The sequence below is a fragment of the Syzygium oleosum genome, unplaced genomic scaffold (assembly GCF_021117445.2).
Source record: "Syzygium oleosum isolate NSW1041296 unplaced genomic scaffold, Sole_v2.1 Sole_v2.10, whole genome shotgun sequence".
Classification (NCBI taxonomy): domain Eukaryota; kingdom Viridiplantae; phylum Streptophyta; class Magnoliopsida; order Myrtales; family Myrtaceae; genus Syzygium; species Syzygium oleosum.
Window position 1 is genome coordinate 4,633,984 of NW_026607494.1, and position 26,404 is coordinate 4,660,387.

A 26,404-nucleotide genomic window follows, 5' to 3' on the forward strand; every position below is an offset into this window, starting at 1 on the left:
ATTTGTGCTAATTTTGTCCTAAACCTTTTTTTTATGTTAATTCAGTCCTAAACCTTTTTGCATTAGTGCCGATTCAGTCCTAAACCTTTTGCATGTGTGCCGATTCAGTCCTAAACCTTTTTTTGGTGCCAATTCAGTTATAAACCTTTTGCATTTGTGCCAATTCAATCCTAAATCTTTTGTATTTGTGCCAATTCAGTCATTCGACACGTGAATAGCTATTAGCCGAAAGGACTGAATTGACACAAATGCAAAAGGTTTAGGACTAAATTGGCACCAAAAAAAGGTTTAGGACAGAATTGGCACCAATATAAAAGGTTTAGGGCTGAATCGGCACCAATGCAAAAGGTTTAGGACTAAATTGGCACCAATGCAAAAGGTTTATAACTTTTTTGACACTTTTCTCCTGAACTTTATGTAATTTATGAACTTTTAACTTGTTCAATGTGGTCCATAAACTTTAGCCAATATGCAATGTGGTCCTTGAACTTTTTATTTATTCAATGCGGTCCCTAAACTTTTGGTATATGTTCAATTTAGTCATTTGACTATATGAAAATGTTCAATTTAGTCATTGGACTTGAATTAATGGAAGGACAACATTGAATGTTTTCACATAGTTGAGAGACTACATTGAACATGTATCAAAAGTCCAGAGATTATATTGAATAAATTAAAAGTTCAGGGATAACACTGTACATTTGACTAAAGTTCATGGACCACATTGAACAAATTAAAAGTTCGGATATCACATTGTATATTAAACAAAAGTTCATAGACTACTTGTGTTATTTTATTTCGAAATAAAGATAGTTTTCGGGTATGTCAAGAACAATGACTCCACTAATCAATGAGAGATTCAGTCATGAAGAAGTGGGAAACAAAAGCAGGTGGGTGAAAAATGATTATTATTCTACTCATTATCAATTATTTTTATGACCCACTAATCTTTAGGAGTGATCAAACTTTCAAAGGGTACTTTTATTGAACTTCATCGTCAAATTTCATGCACTAAAATAAGTCGCAAATTCTTTTAATCAATAGTAAGGTAAATGACTTGATGTGGTAGTAAACTTCTTTTTGAGTTTATTGCATATTATCCATAGCGAAAAACAAATTTGATTTCGATTACGATTCCACTTATTTTTTAATTATTTCTTGTGAATCGAAATATCATTTGTCGTTTCGCTATGTGAGCAAATTTCGTAATGTCAATGTTTTTTGGCCCTAAATTTACAAGAAAATTGTCCAACAACTCCTAAACCTATTATGCAGTAGCCAATTCAATCATAAACCTTCTGATAATTAGCCAATATACTCTTAAGTTTTTCAATTGTGACAATTTAGTCATAAACCTTTTGAGGATTTGTCAATTTAGTCTTAAAACTTTTAACGAGTTGCCCATGTAATCCTTCCGGCTAATTTTGGCCCAAAATCGCTAGCACGAGTAGCACTGAAGCGAACAATTTTTAAAAAAATTTCAGAATTTTTTTATTTTATTTTCTTTTTGTTCCTTTTTTTCTTCACAAGGCCGGCAAGTGAGGTTTGCGGCCCTCACAAGATCTAGGCAAGGGCTCACCAGTTCCCAAGCCCTTGCGAGCCACAGTGAAGGCGTTGTGGCCCTCGTCCACCCTTGCTATGGCCGATGAGGTATATGCGGTCCTCACCCTCAGGTCGACGGAGGTCGCCTACTCTTGGCCAACTGTGAAGAAAAAAAAAAGAAAAGATAAAATATAAAATCAATACAAAATTTGGAAAAATTTTAAAATTTTTTAAAAATTATCAACTTCAATATCAACCACGCCATGTAAGATGGCCGACACTGACTGGATCGTCATGTCAGTAATATCCACCTAGAATTAACCAGAATGATACATTGGCAATTTGTTAAAAGGTTTATGACTAAATTGGTGAATCCTTTAGAGGTTATAGACTAAAATTGACACAATTAACAGGTTTAGAATTAATTGGCAACTTGTCCAAAGGTCTAGGATTAAATTGGCACAGTTGAAAGGTTTAAAACAAAATTAGTAATAGATTTAGGACTTTTTGGATAATTTTATCCTAAATTTACTCAGTCAAGTGAGAAGCATTATCATGCCAAGCATTGGCAATGAAGTGTGCATGGAAAATATACATAAAATAAGAAAAGAACATTTTAAGCATAAGGATTGTTTTTTTCGGAACTAGATCAATTCACTCCTCCTGAGATCCGAGCAAACTTTAAAAATAATAATGAGAATAATATAAATAATAATAATGATAATAAGTTATTCTTTTTGGGGACAAGTGGTCCAATGCACTATTTTTGAGATGATTAAAACAATACCTTAGACAAACCATTATCACTCTTGTACAACCACTTGATTAAAGAGAGGATTAGGCTGGCCAGAATCAATTGTTTCTACATTCAACCATCCAAATGATTCCTCCATCTCATCGGTCAATCTTCGACCCCGTCTACTCCGACATGAACAACAATCCGGGGCGTGATTCACGTTGATGGATTAAGGACGCAGTTGAAGAAACATATGAATCATGCCCGCACCGGTCGTCATAATGAGCAATCACTCGGAACGGGCTGTTGATATTTAAAAGGTGGTGGTTGTAAGTTGTAACCACCCTTTGTTTCTAAACTCCTCGGTCCTTTGGGCGATTGAAGCAGTGCACATGCACATGTGCCGTGTACAGATGATAGGATTTAAGTGACTCGCATCTGCAATCCAGCCAAATCTGGGTGTATTTGATATATTAATACAGGTTGTACCTGCAGCTCTTGCACCAGCAGCACATTGTGGTTGTGCTGGGATTGGCACCGCATCTGCCAAGTCACTGTTGCTGTCAAAACCCAAGCCACCATGTGAATTTAATTCACTATAATTCGGTATCATTCCATGATCTGCACAATCACTGGCAGTGATACCATTTGTGGTTTATTTGTCTATTTCCTTCTTTGGCTCTAAACTTAATCGAGCCCCTTCATTCACTCTCGAGAAATACTACGGTTAAGTTGCACTGGACACAGCAATTTGATCTGGTGTTTACGAAGATCTCGGAGCTTGGCATTTACCTTTTTCAACCTATCAGCATGGGGAGCTTAGTGTGACATAAGAAACCGATATCTGTCCGGCACATGCATCGGTACGCTTATTTATAGATGCTAAGAGAAAGTTTATTCGGAATATATAGTCGAATAATCGATTCATCTAGAGACAAGTGTGACACCCTCGAAACTCATAAGCATTCAGCAGCTTGATGATCCTACATGCATTCAGGGGATCCATCAACCATCATCATCATCTGTACAAGCCCTCTGATCAAAGGCAACAATCATGTGGAAAGGCACAAAAGGCCCCAAAAGAAAAACTATATAACTCAACCGAAGAGATTAGGCCCAAAAGGAAAAACAAAGAGACAAAAGTAATGACATACTCAGCAAAGACGGCGTGCCCAACATCTGCTTTGTTCGTAATAGACGCATTCGACCAGAGTTAGCCTGTTGCACCTGTTCTAAGCATCATGACAATGGCTTTTTATGATACGTCTATCGATCTGCATGCATTTGGTCCCCTTGAGATCTTTCCGTTCGAGGAGAGTTTAGAAGATTGGGAAATTCTAGTCAGACTTCATGTCAAAACTTTTGAATCGTCCGAGAAGAAGCACCGTGAAGAAGTCTGATGAATCCGAAGAAACTTAGCTTCCCATCTGAAGGTCGTATCCAGTCCTGGAGAACTACATGGATAGACACTGAAGTGCTAAGCCCAAGTTCCTGCAGATCAAAGTAAAATAAGTCCATTTCGGCGAAAACAATAGCAAATACTAAGCTCGACCCAACTCTATCCTTGAAAGACAGGAGGGGAGAGAGAGAGAGTACTGATGCTAGTTCATCTATCATTATGGGTCTGTTCCCCTCTTTCTCGAAAAGCTCGAAACCCTTCCTTGCATGTTCTTCCCAACTGGCTGTTCCCTCCAGCTGATGGACACTTATGGCAGCCGCACAGAATTCTTCGAAATCGAACTTTCCATGTTCAATACTACTAACCTGACAAAAGCATTAAGGCAAATTTTCCACAGTTAATATTCTTTTTGATGAGTTGCTTGTTGGCATAGCTCAATTGATGTAATGATAGGGGTATTGTCAACCAGTGCTTCCGGGACACTTGTTAAATATAAATAATGAGGAAATTTTCGATTTTTAAAGCATTAATCATGCATATCACGAGAACTAGAGCATTGAAAATTGCAATATTTCCATGTTCAGTTGCCTAAAAAGTGCTCTGGGAAATGATAATTTAGAGCCTTACCACGTGGGCATAATCAAGTATCCGTGATTGCTTCATAGCATCAGTAGAGTTCTTTGCCACCGCCTGGTCAATTGACACTTGTTACAATAAATTCTCAATTGAAAGAAAAAACAGAAAAGCAAAACCAATCAAGGCCACAAGTAATAGGAAAACAACTGACTGTCTTAAAGTTCTGCATGGAAATAAAACCGTTTCTGTTTGGCCCTAATATTGCAAACTGTTCCCTGAGGTAAGCCAGCTGAGCCACTGTCAATGTCTTTGCGAGAGCCTGCCATAGTGGTAAACTTTCATAAGTTCACTTTTAGAATAGTACATGAAATCTGAACATTCGTGTACTAATGCCCAATTTTAAGGCGGAGAAAGAAAATCGCTGAAAAGTGAAAATTGTTTCACAGTATATGATTATTTTCATGGAAGCTCTGTCCGTCCTCTGATTAGTCCAATCATGAAATTTAAGATGCATCATACAAGCAAAGTTAATCTTTGAGACAGCAGACAACAGGAGATAGACAAACGCAGTAAAATCACCACTTACAAACGCAGTAAAATCACCCACTTACACACAAAGCTTCTTTTCGTAGAGAAGATGACCATATATAGGCTCTTACAAGCCTGTACACAATCATATCTAGTGGTATCTTGACTTCATGGTGAGAAGCCAGCCAAGGATGACCTATTGAACAATATGGGAATGTGAAAGTCAGATCAATATCAATCAGCAATTGGCAATTAGAAATTGATTGTTGTTCTTTATTGTCTTATTCCAGTTTAAATGGCTCTATAGACTTACACAAAGCCTGGGCAGCGGTTGGTCTCTTTCTGTAATCCTTGTTCAACAATCTCTTCACAAAATCAATTGCCTCGGGGGATAGTGAAGGCCATGGGTTTTCATCAAAACTTGGATCTGCCTTAAGAACTGCCCGGAATATTCCAGATTCAGTCCGCGCCCAAAAGGGTCGACTACCACAGAGTAATATATAGGCAATGACACCAATACTCCACATGTCTGCTTCAGTTCCATAGGATCTATGTAGAACCTCAGGAGATACGTAATACGCGCTTCCCACAATATCATTCAACCTTTCATCTGCAGAGACTTCACACTTTAAGCCCAATTCCACATTGTCCACCGATTCAAATAACTTAAAGCTCAATTTGTAGTTCTAACCTGGCTTTACATAGTCAGAAAGTCCAAAGTCAATGGCCTTCAGAGGAGCGTTCTCATCTTTTGTCGTGAAAAGAAAATTCTGGAAAGAAAATCAAGCCACCATTAGTAGACAGGATTGTTGAGGTTGAGACCACTCATTAGTAGGTAGGCAGGGAAGGCCAAGTACCCACTGCATTATTCAACATTTATATACTTAAAAGGATGACGGAACACCTGGAGGCTGGAAAGACCTCATTTTACACCAGTATTGGCTAAAATAATTACAATGACCTCATTCATCCAAAATCAGGTATATTGCCATTCAAGGTCATTAGTTTCTAGTATATAACCATAATGAGAAACCAACATAAAAACAATGGGATAGTATGAAATCCAATAGAGAAAGCTTAAGCAGGGAAAGTGCTGCCATGTCTAAAAATCAAAATCTTATCAAAGCTAACAACATGATTGTACGCTTTGAGACAGAAATATAAGGCTAGCTCAGAAGGGAACCAAGCTAATGTATCTGAAACAACAGGAAGATCAAGATATTAAACTTCAAAGATGATTTAAGTTGCATGAAGACAATGTGAAGAAGTATGATCAGCAACTGATCAATTACCTCTGGCTTTAGATCACGGTGCACAACTCCTTGGAGATGACAGAAGGCTACAGCACTCAATACCTGAACCATAATAGCCTTTGCATCTTCTTCAGAGTATTTTCCACCCCTATACAAGATAAAAATGGCTCCATTCCGTAAGGATGTCAAAGGTGCACTTAAGCACAACTAAAAATATTGGAAAAACAAGCTTAGGACGTCATTAACTAAGCATTAGAAACACTTCTTTACCTTGAAAGTATTCTGTCTAATAATTCACCTCCTTGACATAACCTGGACAACAGAGAATACACTATATAAACCCCAAAAGTTTATGATCAAATATAAATCTACAAATATTCTGCTTAAGACAAATTTTGAACAATCAGAAGTTCCATGGTTGAAATGTTTTTCGAGTATAGCAAACCAAAAATTTACCAAGTTACTGAGCACAGTCAAATAGGTTGAAAAATTGTTGATTCTTCAGCGCTGATTAACCATAACATTTCCCCAATTCGTTGGGAGTCTCTCAGTTCAGATGAACAGAATAATGTGCATTTTGTAGGTTAACTACTCATATGTACTTGGATGATTGCCATATAATTTCCCCTCATGATCTGGTCTAAGTAGTATGACATGTTCTAAATTGACAAGCTCACAGCTTCACACCAGAAACAGTAATGTGACAGAAAACAGAAGCATAGGCATGTGACACAATTGAGACGTACTCCATGACAATGTAAATGTTGTCTTCATCTTCATAGGCGTCATAAAACTGGATCAAATTCTTATGTCCAGTTAACGCCCGCAAAATCTTCACCTCTCTTCTTACATCCTCTATAGCAATTGCAGTAGTCATCTGCAAAGTACAAAAAAGAGATACTTCAATGATTCCTGCAGACAAATGCTCCAAAGCATCACACCTTTAGCAGCAACAGCAACACATACATCCCTATCATCTTTCCATTCCCCAGGAATTTAGTGCCACTCTATAGAGCACCTTCAGCGCAGGCAAGAGAACTTACTTCCTAAAAAACATCACTGATCATCCTTTTTGCTTTCATAAGTAAAATTTGACCGATGGGCCTCGGAAGTCAAGCATGTATGACTCAACACTTCCTTAGTATATGAGCTATGACATTTCAACCATGGTATCCAAGGAGCATTCCACCAAAAACATGACTCTTTATGACCTTCTAGATAGATTCCACTTACTAAACAGAGAAGATAGACTCCAATTACCAAACATGACAAATGTAAACACATGGGCACAAATCAAGGGAGTGAGTGAACAAGGAATTTCTCCAAATAACATGGCCATGTCCTGTGATTCCTATTCTGAAAGAAACCGCACAAAAAAGAGAACCTTCACAAATTTTCTGTAGATTTAAATACACAATGACGCTACTGAATGAACAAGAATCAGAATCCATATAAAATCCTTTCAAGAAACCCAAACAACGGAACAAGATCCAAAGAGGGAACACAGAAGAAATCGAAACCTTTGATTTCGGGATGACTTTGACAGCAACTTCAAGGCCCTTCAAGCTGCCCTTCTTGGCCTTGGCCGAGCAAGTGTACCCAAAATGGCCCCTCCCAATCTCCTCACCCATCTCATACTGCGCCCCGAACTGCTTCGAAAACCCGAAATTTTTGTCCAAACCAATCTCACACTCACCCCCTTCAGGGATGGAGGCCTCATTGGGCTTCACGGTACCATACCTCTTGGCAAGAAAAGCCTTGATGTGCTTCGCCGGGGAAGGGGGCGGGAACGGGCGCTTGAAGATGCGAAGCGGTGTCGAATTCACGCTGCTCGGGTTGCCAACAGCAGGCGAGTTCTTGAAGAGGCTTGGAAGAGGGCTTGGGCTGTAGAATGGGAACTTTGACGCCTTGGGTGTCTTGGGGATCTTCAGGGGCTTGTTCTCAGACACTCCTGAGAGACCAGATTGATGAATCTGTGAAGCTTCATCCGAGAAGGGGTCGTGTTGAAGAGAATTTGCAGCGAGTTGGGATTGAGCTTGCTGGATTTCGATGGGTTTTCCATGACAGAGTCCCATGGAACTTTGCAAAAGCAAGAAGCCAACGGAGCCGCTAACAAGGTGGAGAAACTATGACTGATCTCAACACTTTGAGTTTCAAGAAAGAATTTTAATGGAACAAGAAAGAAGAAAGAGACACTTCCAACTGGATTGGGAAGCTTCAAAATTTTTTTCCTATTTCCCAAGATTGACGACCAAGGGAGGGAGTGTTACAGTGGGTTTTTGAGTTTCAAGGAGGGAACTTTTTTGAGATTGCCAATTCTTTTTCTTTATTTGGCTCCTTTCTCTTTTACACCGGCATCAACAAATTCTTGGCTTATGAACCATTTGAAGGACAGAAGAGAAGAGCTCTAGCGGATGAACTGAAGCTCTTCTAAACAAGCAGCTTCTCATCTCTGATCTTCCCGGAAAGAGCTAGATTTTGCAGAACATCTGCCGGGAAAAATCCCCCCCCACCACAAGCCAGCAAATTCTCAGCAGACTGATCGGGAAAGCAACCCAACTCTTCTTTTCTGTTAAACCCAAAAAAAAAAAAAGTAAACCCAGACAGGGAGGAAGAACTAACAAGAACTCAACAGGTGCAAAAAAACTCAAGCTTGTTATAGAGGTGAAAACAGCAGAGCAAGAAACAACTCCAAGGGAAAATCTTGTGCAAGAAGAAAGGAAAGAATCACAAGGGAGAGAGAGAGAGAGAGAGGAGGAAAAGGCGAGAGAGAGAGGTGGGGGGGAAAAAAAGATGCCTGGCAGAGTCTACAAGGAAAAAGAAAAAGAAGGAACCCCCAAGTCCCCCTTTTTTCTGCTTTATGCTAAGCTTTTTTGTTAATGGTGGTGCAAGAAATTAGCCACTTTATTGTAACAAGGGAACTCCCCCCCCATTTTTCTTTTATTTTCTCCCTCCCTCTCTCCCTCCCTCCCTCTGTGTCTCTCTCTCGGTCTCTCTCTGTCTTCCCTTAGTCAATAATAATGGAAGTGGGGCAGGGGGGGAGTTTTGGATCCTCCCAGCCTGTCCTTTTGTTGATCTGTGTGGGAAAAAGCAAGGGGAAGAGCATTGAAAGAGAGAGGAGAATGCATTTAATTTGCATGGTATTGGGTGTTGTTATTGAATTATATATGTGCAGGAGGAGGGAGGGGGCTTGCATAACAGGATTATGAGCTTAATATAGAGAGCAGAGAGAGAGAGAGCTTGTCTGTGGTGTGGACCTTTGACCCGCTTTTTGTTTTGTGCCCCTTTGAGATGAGAGAGAGAGAGGGAGAGGCCTCCTTTGTCTTTTTGCAAATCCTTTGTTTTTTTTTGGACCTCCTCCTCTTTATCTGGTTTCACTTTATCCATTTTTTGGTTCAAATAAAAGCACCACGTTTCTCATCAACTCCAATTTTTTTGCCAGGCCAATAAAAGGACAGGAGGAAAAAAGAAGCCTGCTTTTTATACCCATCTCTCTTTGGAAAATACTAGAATGAAACTCGAGCCGTGCGCGGAAAAATAATGACTTAACAACAACAACAACAAAAAAATGAATTAGTATTTCGGATGTACTTATCATTTTCAGAGTTGAGATTAGAATTTTACTTCATCTTTTTAATCGCTTGAATTAAAATAAACCGAAACGTTATTGTCGCATAAACATCTTTCATTCATCATATTAGCATAACCATTTGTATATATTTTTAGAAAACTCAGATTCGAGGATGCAATAGCTAGCATTACTTCATAGGGAAAAATGACATAAATGGTCCATGAATCGTAATCTAATATGTAATTTGGTCAATAAACTTTTAATTTGTTCAATATGGCCTTTGCACTTTTTGTATATGTTCAACTTAGTCTCTGAACTATATGAAAAAGTTTAGGAATAGCATTGAATATTTTCATATAGTTTAAGTACTAAGTTGAATATGTACCAAAAGTCCAATAACCATATTGAACAAATTGAAAGTTAAGAAACCACATTTCATATTGGGTTAAAGTTTAACGACCACATTAAATAAATTAAAAAATCATTGACCACATATCATTTGTGTCATTATCCCTACTTTATATCGTGAATTCACATAGGTTATCCTGTTCAAAATTTTCGAGGGCAAAAAACTTTGGAAAAGTATTGGTCCGGCATATCTTCGTAGAAATTGTTAGTAATATATAAGAAGTTAGTGAATGAATTTTTCTATTATTTATATTAACTAATTGTGAACACGATAAATTATGAAAACTTTGTGTGATTTTACCGTTGAGATAAATGTTAGAATCCAAGTAAATTAATATCTCATTAATTGTCGAGATATAAATAATAATGGTATTTCTATATGCAGCCTACCAAAAAATCCTTTTTGTCAAATGAAGGAATGATGAATGCGGAATTGATTTTTTAAGGTATTCAAATTTGCTTTTGAAATTCACAAATCAAGAAAAAAGTGACAATTGGCTTTTTGATATTGACTAAAAGTCTAATATTAATCTAAAAGGTGGAGCTTTTAAATTACTAATAACTCCAAGTAACTTTAAAAAGATAAAAGAAAATTGAACTAAATTTCCAAGCATACCAGATCGATCATTTTACGATTTATCACCTGATAATAACCGGATACTTGGTCCACACTCTGCGCGAGCATGTTTGTATTCACAACTGTGAATAGCTTCATATCTAATCTAAAAATTCGTAATAATGATTTTATCTAAAATAATAACGACTAGGTTACATTCGAGAAAAATAAATTCAGAAAATCAAATAAATTATGCCCTCTCAATAGTGTGCATGATTTCCAAATTAGAAATGCATGAATGAACAAAATCACTCAAAAAAAGGCTTTAAAAAATACCATGTGCACGCGTTGGAGCCATGCATGGATCCTTTAACGTGAAAGAAAGAGAAAAGCAGAAGACGACCTCCTAACCTAATTGTATGATTTGTATCAGAGGAGGAGGAAGACGACGTTTTGTGTAGTTTGTACTATTTATTTGTAACCAAAAATCTAAGTTTAGGTAAATATCAAATTCAAATAGTGGCTAAGGTAGACTCAAGATAATTTTTTTTATCAAGTATTTAATATATAGAAAACATATATATAGAAGCACAAGTTACAATATAAAATTTTTCGTAAGAGTATTGAGCCACGTGACAAAACAATGTTGAGTATCATGAAATGTGGTGAGGACAGAGTTAAAGAGAAGTGCCCCGTGACGAGCACATAAAGAGTATTCTCTCAGCTCGGGCTTTAACTATGTACTAAAATAGATTACCCGAAACACATTCGATTACTAGGGAAATGGATTATATCAATTATGGGTAGAAAAATAATGGGAAAGAGGCTTTTTGCAGAGATCCTATTAATGTCCCACAAATAATCACTTATTTCTTTTTTTGAAAAGCATATCTCATCGAATTTCGTGTTTGAACTTAATTTGATTCGCGAAAGCTGACTATCAAAATTATTATCGAATCTCATAAGAAACGTTATCAGATTAAAAAGAGTACGGAATATTTCATGTTACCCTCCACAAGTTAGGATTGTTGCACATTAAACCCCGAATTTTAAAATTTGATTTACCCTCCCGAACTTGCATTTTGTTACACTCGTTGACATCGTTAACTTTTTCTTTTAGCATGTTCCGTGCACCTTCGAGGGGTAAAGTGTAGTTGTTCCTCCAACTTTGATATCAAATACACTTCCTACCTTCAATTCAAACAAGTAACAAGATAGAACGAACTGAAAGAAAAATCAACACCACTTAAACTTTTTATTAGTCGAAAACTCGACATTAACCCGCAAAAATTCCACGTCCCACTAATCAAAATTAGATCTAAAGTCATGACTCACGAGACACAAAATTGCATGCCAATATTACAGACTCAATCTAGATCTTTCATTTAATATCCCCAAATATAATTTGTTTATAACTCATATTTCGTCAACATGCGGGTGCAATTGGACTCCCACTAAGGAAGCAACAAAAATTTGACGTCACTTGTTAATTTTTTTATCAATATTATTTTGTTGGCCGGAACTGTCACTTGTTAATTAAGATAACGTAATCGGAGTGGGAGTGGTTGCGGTGCTTACCCAATGTGAAGTGACGGATATATAAAGAAAGGGGGAGACGTGGTCGCTAAGGTATCACCGGCGGATCCAAATTTTTTTTTTTTATCTTATGCCTTGCTTGGTCACCTTTGAATTCATTCATCATAGACTCGCATTGCATGGACACTAAAAGGAAAGTAAAATTGGGGTGAATTGCATCATCAATTTCTGAAAAATAAAATATATATAGCGTGTAGATGTGTTAACGTAGCGTTAACTCCGTTAAGTAATTATAAAATATGCTCATGTGGTGGTGTCCATGTGTTTGTCTCCCCCTCTCTCTCTCTCTCTGACGTAATTTCCCACCACCGCCATCACCACTCCGTTCGGCCACCGACGACTAATTAACTACTGTCATTCACCAAAAAACACCAGCCCACCACGGCAAACCACTAAGTCCATCGCCACTTTAGCTATTAAATCGAAATATGTATCGTGAGTCAAATAAGAAAGAGAAAAGAAAGAGAGAAGAAAAAAAAAGAAAAGGAAAATTATATGCTCACTTGGTGAAAAAAAAAAACAAAATTACTTGGTAATCCATCTCATTATTTTGACGTAATTATGTAGTCCACGTCCACAAAATCACCTGACATAATACTCAAATTAACGAAGACCTCACGTTGAACGCGGTCGAAAAAGTTGAGATACTTGATTGAATAAAAGGTTCAGGTTCTCGATTGCAGAGTCAGGAAAAAGAAAATACATATACTTGAGGTATCATTGTCTAAAATAAAATAACGATAATGTTACAAAATGTGCTTATACTCTTAGTCACGATTCAATTAGGTTCTTATTTTTTTTTAAAAATCCTATTCAGTCTAGTCTACTCATTACGTCCACCCATTTTTGTCTCTCTAATCAAATTGGTTATGGTCAGCATCCAATGCGACGGCTCGGTTCTACTGTTGAAACGCCCATGGTTAATGTGTCTCTCGATTTCCACGTTAGCAGAATTATAGAAAAAAATTAGAGAAAACGACTTGAGAGAAAGAGAGCGGCATTCCCTCCTTCGAAGAATGGTGGTGCGGCCCCCTCCACTCGTTCATTTCCCTTCTAACTTGTTGGTTGATGTGATTGTACATGTTAGTGACTATGAACCTCACGATCCCAAGAATACGTGAAGCTATTCTTCCCATCATCCCTTAAAAGAAGAAAAGAGAAAGATCAATCGTGGAAAATTGGAAAGCTTTGGCATAATCTCATTGTTGGGTACGCAACGGGCAAAGTCGAATCGACGACACACAATGTCGCTTTCTGCGTGGTGGTCGATCGACGAAAACAACACTAAACCTTACAAAAGTTCGCTGTTTCTTTAGCCCCAAGGTTTAGACCTTCTTCTTTTCTTTCTTCGAGGAAAAATAACACGAATAGTTCTGAAACGTCGGTTTGATGTGCACTGTTGTCTCTAAACTTTAACTCAATATGCAATGTCGTCCCTAAATTTTTAATTTATTGAACGTGGTCCATGACCTTTGGTCTAATGTTCAATACAATCCTTGAAATTTCAAACATTTTCATATAATTTATGGACTATACTTAACATTTACTAATAGTTCATGGATCATATTTAACAAATTAAAAGTGTTAGGGCAATATTGCACATTAGGCTAAAATTTAGGGATCACATTGCATAATTTAAAATTTCAGGGACAACATCAAAGACCATTTGTATTATTATCCATTTCTTTTATTGCATGTCCCTACATGGTTTGATTAAAACACGGAGCCCATAAGCCTTCACATCAAATTGTTTTTCTTTCATCAACACGGTTAAATTGTTAAGATATAGAGAGATTTTAAAAGGTTGATACTAGGATAATTAAGTTTAGTAACATGGCTAGATTCGGTTTATTCGAAGACATATTTCATTCAGAAGACGTGAAAATTGCCAATTTAGTCCTAAATCTGTTGTACGGATTTCCATTCGATTCCAAACTTTTCAATTTTACCAATATCGTCCCAAACCTTTGCGCAAAAGTCCAATGTAGTGACACGGCGTGGAAACCTTCTGACAAATTATAGCCGGAAATTACTGATGTGGCGTTTAGTAATTGCCGGTTGTCCTACGCGGCACTCTAACATGGACAGCTTGTGGATCACCACGTCAGTGATATTCGGCTGCAATTAGCCGGAAGCACTACATTGAAATCCGTACAAAAAATCTTTCCTTCATAAGACCATTCGAATTATATCTCATCCGGACTCTAAATGTCCCGGTAAATGCCACGATATTAATTCGACGAATAATGCTACACATACTACGACTCGTATGCTAATTGGATTCGAATTTTAGGGGGCCTATTAACTCGAATGACTCGTTCACCATTTGCCACACATCACATTAAGTGCACAACCCAATTGCCAAGTGAGCGTTCGAATCTCCAATAGCGATTTGAGGTAGACCTAAGGTTTACCCCATTATTCATATCGAGCCATTCTCTTTTTCTCTCGAATGCAAGCATCACGGCCATTAATTCCTAGTCATGGAGGAAACAGCGACGACAGGGATAATGATGACGAGAGAACAACCGTCCGGACCAATGACGGGAAAGTCGTGTGGTCGAAACATTAATTTAAAAAAACAAGGCTAGTTGGCTCCAATAATGACAATTATCATAGCAATAAGAATAATGGAAAAATAAACAACTGTAATGATTAATGTCATTAACTAAAACCTGCGACCCAAGACGAGTTTGGCTTATTTAAGGAGGAGGAAGATCAGGCTCTGGCGTTTACCGTGGGGCTTGAACGGTGACCAAAATGAATTCATCATTTTATGTGTGAAGAAGGGTTGGTTAGGGTCTCGTTGTGTTTATCGACGATGACAACTATTTTCCTAAGAAATCAAGCATCATTTTGATTTTTTTAAAATTTTTTCTTTGGGACATTATGTGTCAGATCTCATTTTTTGATATTTTAAAATTAGCCCGCCGATCGAAAATCCCTTGTATAATTATTTTTCGGAAACTCGAGAGAGCATGTTTTTTGTGTTCTTTTTAAGTCAAATTGCATGTGATAAAAAGCTAAATATTCTAAAACGAAAAAGCTACCAAAAATCTCAAATTATATCTATCGTAATACATTTACTACAAACTTTTTTCCGTGACAATAAAAGTCCAAAACTTTTACCTGAGTGATATAATTACCTTCCGTCAAGAATTTGTCAATGAGCATCGTTGAAAATATGCATTTATGGACGCTGAAAGGAAAACAATGTTGACATAACGCTCACGAGACTTAAATGAAATAAAAATGGCATTGTTTTGTATGAAAAGTTATTTAACGAAACATTGATGGAGGGTAAATGTGTCACATATGTACAAGTTTGAGGTTTTTAAAGTTTAGGATAAATGTTCATAGTAGACGTAATTTGGGGTTTTTGATGTCACAATAAACAATTTAGGGTAAATATTTCACAATGATTATAGTTTGAGATTTTTGGTGATTTTTTTCGTATTCTAAATAAATTATATATACTTGCGGTAAAATTTTTCCAAGTGCCAAGACATACTTCAATAAGAAAGATAAATCCTGAAAATTCACAGGCAAGTCCTCTCCCGACATTTCTAGATTGCTACTAAAGAATGTGTCAGAAAGTTCAGAGCCAGCAACTGTGTATTCTAATCCTATTTTTGCAATGCGAAGCGCGTCCAAACAGGACAGAGACAACCAATGTGTCACTGTGCCTCCACATGCATATGCTCGAGGGAATTGAAGTTATTAGGGTTATATTGATTGTTTAAGTTCGAAAGGATGAATGCTGCTCATTTGAACATTCACTAAATGAAATGCTGATATATCCACTCTTCTTAGCTGTTTAGCCTTGTGAGATCGACATCGGTTTGTGATACGACCTGCACCTTAATTTCGATTAAATTATTGGCAAGTGTGGATTCACGTCGATTAAGGAAGCATATTCATGTAAATCTCATGCCCCCGCTTACACGTCTCATAAAATTTTTAAAATTTAATCGCGTTCACGAAGTATAATTTCTTCGAGATTATAGACCGAGTTCAAGGTTAAAGACGGGGTGTCAGACTCGAGTTAATCCTAGCTCAAGTGATTAGTATAGATGGATTAAAATTGCCTAGGGCCTTGCGTGTTCTTGAATTTGGAAAATGATATGTTTTTTGATTAGATGCTTTGTACCACAGAAATTAAGGTGAGTGCCTTGGTTCTTGACACGATTTATTCTAATAATATCCATAAAAAAAACCTAATCTTAATCTATGATTCCGTGGCACTTTCTACGGAATAAAAATCAATTTTTCTGACTCATTCTTCCCGCTTTTCAAAAAACCTCTTTGACTTCCAATTCCCCCCTCCAGCAGCGAAATTCAGCGCTGAAAAATATGACAAAAAAATGAACCTTTTTTTACTGACTCTTCCCCAGAACGAGGTTTGCCGCTCTCTTGTCATTGACAATTTGCCCCTCCACCTGTTCTCGCCCTTATCTCGCGCCTTCTGTCCGTATCTCAGTCGATGTGATTTGAATCAACACATATGAACCCACCAGATTCAAATCCTCCATGAGTGTGCAGATGGAATTGACAGTTGAAAATAAAACGGTGGGATCACATTCATGACATAAGCTTCTGGTCTTGGCTCTTCCATGTGCAGCAGGTGAAGAAGAGGGAAAGTGGAGGTGGTTGGGCGTTCGATGGTCATCTCAGTATTTTATTTCTTTCATAAGAGCTTAATCAAGACAAAGAAAAAACCAGGTCAATATTCAAATAGATGGGGCTCTCTGAATGGTGTGACACGCTTTGTCTTGAACAAACCCTAAATCACATTATTGTTTATTTATTATGATGCCTTTATTGGTTATTGTCTTAAGAAACTGGCAAAAGTTCATCATGTTTCGGCAACTAAATACCAAATGATAATGATATATAGTACATTGGAAAAATGTAAAGGAGTGGCGAGGAGGAGATACTGATGATGCCCTTTTGTTGCTGAGTGGAGTTTTGTGCCCATAAAAAGAGAGAGAGAATGAATTCTTATTCTTTGATGCCCTCCTCTTATCTCTCTCTCTTTTCTTTCTTCTCTTTTGAAGGGAATAAAGTTGCTATATATGCCCACAGAGAATTTATCACCCTCCTTTTCCATGGAGAATTATCCCCTCCTTTTCTTTGTCCAAGAATCTACTCACCCACAAAAAAAGAAAAGGGAAAAAGAAATTGACATTCGTCGGGTTGGTGAGGGAGCGACAGGCGTACTCGGAGAATTTTCTTGATGTTCCTGACATAGTATTGCCAATCAATCAAGTGTGCTTCGATATCGGGACGTGCATCAGTTGATATCTGAGTGAATAAGAACATTTGATTGTAGTAGCATGTAATGTGGTTTAGGGTTTTCTATGGCTGAGGACTTTGAGAGGGTGTGATTTGACAAATTGGTAAGGAACATGCAAGAACATGGAGTACAGATGTTCTCCATGCAGACCAAGAAAAATTTCCTTTTGTTCCCATCATTTGTGGTCAACTATTTGTTAAACATATTGCTTCAATGGGAATCCAAAGGGCAATGAGAGCGCCAATCACGACAGAAAAAAGCCACTTGGACTCTCTCCCCTCTCTCAGCTCCCGTCTAGTTCTCTGTGTCTGTGAAGAAAAAGGGTTGCTCTATGCCCAAAGTCCACAATTAAAGAAAGTGAAACAACATGTTGAGAATGCGAAATGTAGTTAAAAAATAGTGTTGTTTTGCTTGCACTTGAATGCCTCGAAGAAGTGTCATTATTATGCATAGAGTGTTGAAATATGATAACCCAACTTTATCTGCATTATGATGTTGTTTGGTGAGCAGTGACCCACCAATAATATCCAAGTCTTCGTCTTATTTGATACTCTGACCGCACACAATATGTCCAGAGAGAACACAAGGAAAAAACATTTGGTAGTGTCAAGACTACTTATACTAAGTACGGCCTTCGAGATATAGTTCTTTTGAACACTTACTCTTTGAAAAACAGAAAGAAGATTAATGTATAGTTTGTAGCATGTTAGAGTTTGAACACTTACTCTTAGAGTTTGTAGCATGTATAGAAAGAAGATTAAACAGAAAGAGATATAGTTCTTTTGAACACTTACTCTTTGAAAAACAGAAAGAAGATTAATGTATAGTTTGTAGCATGTTAGAGTTTGAACTTGCACAATTTTTCTCAATCTGATACTAATTGCATGCGAATTCTATATAGAGTGCACCTACCCGATAAGCAATTCGGTACAACCTAAATTTTTGTTGGGAAAAAGACTGAAGTCGGACATTATAAACATAGATTGAGTAGCCCTAAAAATGTTCGCACAAATATGGTGCGAAAAGGTATTTCTTCAACCTTTTAAGAGCTTGTTTAGCATGGACGTAGTAACGACGTAGTTTTGTTGTGTCAAGTGCATTAATGTGTTGTAACTTATTTGTTTGATGACGAGCGGTTTAAAGCGATATCGCTTCAAAATTAGATGGAGCAGCTTTCTCGAAATTGATGTGAGGTGTCATAGCGATGCAACTATGAAAGGTTGCCAAATGCCTCACAGGATCAAGCTGAAAACACCCATTTAAGCAATTGTGGCTTAGACAATCATAGCTGTTGTGCAAAGATGATACTGAACGTGCTTTTTATACACATTGAATGGTTCTATTCGAAAGCGGGGCTAGCTGCATCAAGTGCATATAGCTTAAAATGACAACTCGCTTTCAAGTTGAAGTATGAATGCATGAGATTTCGCGTATAGGTATGGAAACATCACGAATTGTCCCCTTTCAAAAGTCATGATTCATGATTTGTATCGGTGCTTATGTCTTAAATTCATCTTTGAATCCAATCTAGTCTGTCTTAAGATCAAGTCCGAAAAAGCACAATTTTATAGAATTTTATCCTGATATTTTGATATCTACATAGCGCTGGACATACCAATTTTGTATCGGGTATGTAAATAAGTTAGATCGGACATATCCAACAAGATCACCGCATCACTTAAAGGTACGGCTTAGACAAAGCAAATTTTTATATTTTTCTCCCATTTGGGGGCCAAACTTGGACCGGCGACTTGAAATTGGCAGCTTGTGGCGGTCCAAAACCCTTCCTTTTCCTATATCTTTATTTTCTCCCTTATTTTCTGTAAGTGGGAAAAATCCAAGAGCCGACACGTGGCCCATCGTCCATTCATCAGAAGGGGCTGATTCTCTGACTATTCCCCTCCCTCCCCCTTTGCTTAGAAAGATTTTCATATGATTATTCTTTGGTTGGACATGCATAGGGATTAGAGATTCTCTGACAGTCCTCCCAAAATGCAAATTTGTTTGTTTACTTTCATTTATTTTATTTAACATCGCATTCTTTATTCTCTCTACGACCCATTTAATTATTTTGTATTTTTTTGTGATCGGAGGAAAGAAAGACAAAAATGAAATCATTAAAAAGACATTGCCTGATTATGCAAGGCAAGGCATCTTGTTGGTAAAGGTGATGGGGGTAGTGGCCCCGGCGAGCCATAAAGAGGGAAATCTATACAACACCCCTTGGCCTTGAGGATTGATTGAGAGATTGGAGGAATCTCCTCACTTTATGCGATGCTTCTCTTACACCAAAAGTTTCCAAAACCCTAAAACAAAATAATAAGGGGAAAAGCCATAAAAAACTCAAAATTATACTTGTGTGATGTATTTACCTTTCATCAAAGTTTTGTCAATGAGAACCGTAAAAAATCTGCTTACATGGATGCTAGAAAATAAACTGTGTTGACATGGCGCTCGTATGACTTAAGTGAAATAATGACTTTATTTGGGCTAAAAAATCATCTAATGGAACCTTGACGAAGAATAAATGTGTCGCATAAGTAACAATTTGGTATTTTTTTTATGTCATAAAAAAAGTGTAGGGTAAACGTGTTACAATAGGCATAATTTGGGGTTTTTGATGTCACAAAAAAAGTTTATGATAATTTTGTCACAATTGACATAGTTTGGGATTTTTTTTTACTTTTTCCCGAATAATAATTTGTTCAATAAAAAAGTGTTGGAACAATTTGTGCAGCTAGAAAAAGCTCCATTTTCATGTATAAACACAAACTTTAAGTGGCAAATCGAATGGACATTTTACAATTGATTACTACGTCTTTGCAATTTATCATTATCTCTATCTTTTATAAAAAGGGTATTCGAATATTTCGATTTAACTAATCGTTTTAAGTAGAAGAAGAGAGAAAGCTAAACCCTTTAATTTTATAAAAAAATGCGAATGAAGTTTTGTATTGTGGTTTCATGAGATATATAGGGATTAAGAGCATTCAAAATAGAGGTGATTATGGGCCAAGTAGCCCGGGGGTTAGCTTAAATGATTTTAGTATACAAATATCGTCTCATCGCAGTTTCTATACTAATGATAACCTCATCGTTGAATATAGTTCTTGATATATATTCATAACTACGGTTTGAGCAGTAAATAAGTACCGTTTTTCGAGTAATTAATCAAATTAATGCATCTTATCTATCACCCATTATTGATTAATTTTCGAAACAAGATATTATTTCTCAAATGCGAAACGAAAACTTTAACCTAGATATCTTCTTACTTAAGTTTGCTCTAGTTTAGAATCTCAGATACGTACGAATGATAGTTACTCTTGCACCAGAAGAAAAGAATGATATGAACTCCGAGGGAAGGAAAAGCTTGTGATATCTCTCAGTTTTATCGATTTCTGTATCTTAAAATGAAACCGAGCGAAGCCATTCAACACGCGTGTAGAATGAATTCCCAACTCCTTCGTGACCATTAGGTAAAAAGAAGAGTAAAATCTCACCCGTTGACCATGAAGGCCTTCAAGTTACTATCTGTTACGATTCGAGAATCCGTGCGTTCGTTGCCTTGCCATGATATCATAGGTGGCCCGGAATTTGTTTCTCTCTGCAACGACTTCAAGTATTCACCTAAATCCAGTGGGCTGAATAAGCCCAGTGCATTTGACAGTGAAATTGCCGCTTCTTTCCTTGGCACTCTTTCTCTGCAATAGGAATTTCCTGGACAGCCTTTAGACTTCAATCTCTTGATCAAGCTTTCCTTCTGATTGTTTGGAATTGGATTAACCAAGAAATGCGAGTGGGTTGTTCATTGATTAGAATTTGCTGATGCAGTAAGTGTACATGCACGAAGGGCACAAAGAGAAATCTCTCGATTTTTCTGAAAAGAGGCCAAACCGAGTCATCAGACAGGAAAAAAAGAAAAAAAAGAATAGTGTTTCAATCTTAACCCAAGGAATTTTGTAAATAATGAGGAAACAGAATAAAGAATGAAGTTTCAGAAAAGAAATGACAGGAAAATAACAAAACTGCAAAAGGCCTAAAAACAGAGAAGTGCTTCGAAACTTGCCTAAATGGGCAAACCAATTCAATCACAACATAGTGCTCGGAACGATTTTTGCGAATTCTAATTATGGGCTCCGTAAAAAGTTATGGTCATTTGTCGTTGGCGGGACATATTCTTGTCCCGAGACCGCTTGTTGGATTTTTGCTTGTCCGAATCCGGAAAGTCTTTTGCAGCCGCGCGCCTATTTCAGTAGAATGCCTCCAAAAATGTAGAATATTCCGCTATTGCCAGAATTATAGTCCATCACCACCACAATCACGGAATAGCAAGTCCACCGCCGCCACTTGCTGCCGCTCGAGACCTCGGCACCTAGACTTGAGACATTGGCGCCTTCAAGACCTCGACGTTAAGGACCCCGGATCTGAGCCAGAGAACCTAGTGCTCGGGCCATGGACAAACCAAGGCCTTAAAGCATGTCACTCTAAATTACATATTTTTCATCAAGTCCAAAAGACTCGAAACCGACAACAATTCTTTGTAATATGATTACTTGGAATGTGCTTCCGTTGGTCAATTCCTTGTCCATGGGACCAAACGAGGCTTTGAATGCTATGATCGACTCATGAAACCTATGGATACAGCAGATCGTTGGAGCGAGCTTAGTACAGCAGATCACTCCATTTTGTGCGGACTCTGTTAATTCATTCCTCCCTTTCTAGTTCTACTATATCATCCTCTTCTCTGTTATCGTTCCCCATCGAAACTTCACAATTCCCCATTGAATAATTTCTATATATACAAGCCATAAGCAGGTAGTGTTAACAACATGATGTCCAAAGCATAGAAAGACTTTGACTTCGTAGAAGGAGAACAAGCCATTAGACGGGGAATGTGTCTTAAGTCTGAAAGGGCCTTTGTAGAAGGAGAACAAGCTTTAGAACGCGGGCTTGTTAGAACTTGGATGGGCGAATAGAAGGTGAACAGTTTATATAGCATGAGGACATCAACTTGCTTAGAAGAACCAATTTGCAGAAGGTGAACATACGCTAGTACGAAAAATTGTGAAAGGTCTCAAAGGACCGTTTTGTTGGAGCAATACATGCTACAAATGAAGTAGATTGTTCTACATACGAGCCTCTATGATCCTAGTCAGAAGACCCAACTCTTCATCAATTTAAATTGGACTTATTAGTGTTTTACAACTATCATCAAGTGTTGGAATTCGCTAAAAACAGGATGGAGTTAATCAAACCACTTTTGCTTTTCTTGGATAAGTAGAAAAGATGTAAGGCAGACTGCAGGAGCAGAGTGTTCTACTTTGGGGATGGCCGTGAGTGCTTTGCAGAAGGACATTCTCATGGTCGAAGAAGGTCAGACCAACGACTACTTGACCGGATAAAGCTTCCTAACTAAATATTTGAAACTTGGAAGTTTTTGAAAGCAGATCAAAGTGGTTGGTGGGATGAAGAAGTTCATGAACAACTCTCTTTGTTGCATTGAATTTTCTTGCTTTCCTTGATGCAAAATAGAGTGGTTTCTAATGGTAGTTCTCTTTAGAGAATGTGAATATTTGTAATCTGGAAAGGGTGTGATATAGTGTTGTGAGAAGTACTCGAATTTGCCCCATAAGCTTCAAGTAAAAGTAGTACATTTAGCATAGACTATAACATCTCAAGATTACATAATAGATTCCAGTCTTGTCGAGACTGTTAAAGTTGGGAGAGTAAAATAGGTCAAGTGGAAGGGCGAACTAACGTAAATTTGATTCGCATTTAATCTATTCCTTAAACTCTTTCAATTTCTGTATGATAGGAGATTGTGATTCTGCACAAGCGCGTACATTTTTATAGCATCGATGCACTGTTTACATACTGTCCATCACGTATTCACAAAAAAGATCTAGAGTTTCCTAAAACAACCAATTCACCCCTTCTTAGCTGTCGTAACTTGTCTGTTACCCATATATCTATGTTTCAATTTAAATCGACTACAATATGCACATCTTGTAATTGTCATTGTAATAATGCTGCAAGAAGAATATTTTCTCTCACACGTGGTGTGTGCATAAAGTTATTTAGCAGTGTCTTATGCTACACGGCTTACACCAGAGAGAGAGAGAGAGAGAGAGAGAGAGAGAGAGAGAGAGAGAGAGAGAGAGAGAGTCAAATCCCAAAAATCATCATTGAGGCAGCCATACAACTGTTAGACATTAGAAGTATTCCACATGTGGCCGAACTGATTTAAACTTTAGAATATTCAAATTGATATAGACCTCTTCTTATGATGACATGTGAAAGAACTGTATAGTTTCAACTTACGAGAAAATGATCCCTTTTCCCCTTAGATGAATTTCAGAAATGTCCCAAGTGAAATCCCCTGGAAAATTTATGACACTAGAATAGAAAAGAAAAGAGAAAGAAAAAACAGTGTTAGGCACATGCTGGAGAAAGCCCCTTTTAATTGCTACTCCCCTTCATGCTCAACATGAACACAGTCCAAAAAACTTAACACACCATCACCAACCCCTCCAGATAAAAGCAGAAACAACATTCATATCACCACCAACCCCAGCACTTAGCATTAATTCTCTTGAACAATATCATTTTCAAAAAGAGAAAAGAAGAAAAAGTAAGAAAAAATAATCTCATGAACATACAGTTAACTACATACACTTCACTTCTTCGCTTACAAAATCTGCAAAGCTAAATTCTAGTATAAACATCTTTAACAGTCGTTGAAAGGACTGATCACTGAGTGTTTGAGAGAGTCCATGGAAACTCTGTCTCAATCAAGCATTGAGGAAATGCACATCTTTGCTTGGCGATGGCAAGAACCCATGAGAAAGAAGAAGGGTAAAAAAAGAAAAAGAACAGAAGAAAATTTTGGATAAAAAAATAAACTACCAAGAAATGGAGGAGCTAATTGAACTTTTTTCCGCACTATCTGTTGTGGAGAGGATTGGGACCTGTGTAGACACGTCTCTTTTCATCTCCAAACGCTTGATCACCACCATCTCTTTTCTCTGCATCTCCTCTCCAACTGCCATGGAAGTGAGCTTTGTAGTTCAGCTTGTTGGAGGATGACGACTCGCCTCTTACTCTGGAGAAGAACCTTGCATGTCTGTCTGCATAACATCGAGGCTCCAAGTGCAAAAGCATCAGCAAGAGAAGGGACAAACAAGCGAGCTTTCTTTTTCCTCCAACCACTTGTAGTTTCTTGCTCACAAGCCAGTCCATAGCATCAGAACTTCTCTGAATTCCTCTCACTCGCTCTCGTTTTTCTCTAAAAGGAAGCAGAAACTTGAAGATGTCTTGGAGACAAAGTGTGATTCCTATTTGCTTTATATAATGAGGGACTATTTGTCTTTGTGCGTGGTTGTCTTTGGAAGCCTAGGAGTTTGAAGAAGAGAGCAGGGTGGAGTTTAATGTAAGGGTTGCAAGTCAAAGTGCATTGGAGTTGGAGCTATCTTATTTTGCTTTGACAATATAAGAAAAAAAGGAAAGAACAGATAATTCATGGGTAACCTAGTTTTCACTATTCATGCACACACAAACATAAACTTTTGAATGCTCTCCGTTTGGAAGCCTTTCTGTCATTTGATGCCTAAAGTTCCTTTTTGTAAGTCGTGCGTAATTTCTTGGTTTGCCTAATAATATATGGTTTGGCATAAAAGACCCATTGCCGATAAGAAACATAAGAAGGGTACTGCCTATTCTAACATCAAATCCTTAGTGCCTTCTCAACCTATTCCCTGCAAATTGCTTTAATATTTCCAATTAGGTACATCTGCGGGAGGTCGAACCCCTGCAAGCCGTCAAACACCATGTGCTGCATGGATTTTTCTTGGTCACCTTTCCAAGTCTAAGCACCTATTGTTTCTGTCGTGAGCAACTTCACTTTAGCTGGGTAGAGCTCAAGTAAAAACTCGACGAGTAGCCAAAAAATGAGATTATTTAACTTGAAGGTGTGGAGAATCAAACTTGTACCATGACTTAATTCATATATTGACATGCTTGTTTCTGGAACGTAGATCTCTTGTCCAAGTGATGCTCCCATTACTTGTCTCCTTCATAGATATAGATATGATTCAATTGCACTTGTATTTTTACAACACCAATCAAAACCGATAACCTAAGGATCCACACCTCTCTCACAACTCTGTCAACCCTCGACTGTGAGGTTGTCGTTGCCGCCTTGTCCAATATGGCACCACCAACACGCCCTCTGCCCTCTCCCATGACCATGTCTCGTCGGCTGCCTCATTATCTTTCTCCTTTCCATCTCTGCCCTCTCTCACACCTGTGTTCCCCCTCAAGCCACCACTAGACAACCACCACCATCATCTCTCTCTCTCTCTCTCTCTCTCTCTCTCTCTCTCTCTCTCTCTCTCTCTCTACCGTGTTCACATACACATGTAGCGCAAATAAAGTTGAAGATGGCCAATAGTGATTTTGAGTTGAATGGAGCTCGATTTCAACATGAATGAGACATCATGATCTCAGATCCGGATTTGACGATCTCCTTATAAGATAGATTATGGTTTTATTGACCTCCCTTAAGAGAGGGAGAGAGAAGTGTCACGATTATGTGAAGGACATAGGTGATGGTTGAGCCTGTTAACGATAAGGAAGCCACAACCCCATTCCTCCATCATCAAAGCTAGCCATCTTTGGGAGTTTACTTGATCTATTAAGAGATTGGATTGGTAACACTAGCCTAGCACCATGTTTTCATAATTCTACTTGACCTCCTTTCAAGATCCAAGCACCAAATGCTCCTCACTTTAAGGAAATAAGTGCTCCCTCAATCTACCAAGAGCTTGGAGCACCTAACAGCCAAACATTTCACTTTTTTTCCTCGCTTCAAGTAATTAGCATTTGCAGGATGACTCTTGAGATCAAAGCATCTAATCATACTACATTAAACATACAGTCGAC

At 37.9% G+C, this 26,404-nt stretch overlaps 1 protein-coding gene across 1 annotated transcript; it reads right to left on the reverse strand.

Annotated features, from left to right (window-relative positions):
• Positions 1 to 3,219: 3,219 nt before the first annotated feature.
• On the reverse strand, positions 3,220 to 8,929 carry LOC115683365 (CDPK-related kinase 1-like). The gene is made up of 11 exons (XM_030607875.2): positions 7,555 to 8,929; positions 6,781 to 6,911; positions 6,305 to 6,346; positions 6,074 to 6,182; positions 5,473 to 5,551; positions 5,095 to 5,391; positions 4,865 to 4,977; positions 4,465 to 4,572; positions 4,305 to 4,367; positions 3,875 to 4,042; positions 3,220 to 3,769 (listed from the first exon to the last, which is right to left on the reverse strand). The coding sequence occupies exons 1-11, from the start codon at positions 8,107 to 8,109 to the stop codon at positions 3,632 to 3,634; spliced, it is 1,803 nt and encodes a 600-aa protein (XP_030463735.1). The 5' UTR covers positions 8,110 to 8,929; the 3' UTR covers positions 3,220 to 3,631.
• Between the last annotated feature and the right edge of the window lie 17,475 nt (positions 8,930 to 26,404).

What these genes read in the sequence shown, in the direction of transcription:
- LOC115683365 (XM_030607875.2), bottom strand. Translation starts at nt 8,109, where the DNA reads ATGGGACTCTGTCATGGAAAACCCATCGAAATCCAGCAAGCTCAATCC. An exon ending in TTAGACAGAATACTTTCAAG is followed by an intron (nt 6,183 to 6,304) that starts GTAAAGAAGTGT and finishes TATCTTGTATAG; the next exon opens with GGGTGGAAAATACTCTGAAG. An exon ending in TACGAAAAGAAGCTTTGTGT is followed by an intron (nt 4,573 to 4,864) that starts GTAAGTGGGTGA and finishes CCACTATGGCAG; the next exon opens with GCTCTCGCAAAGACATTGAC.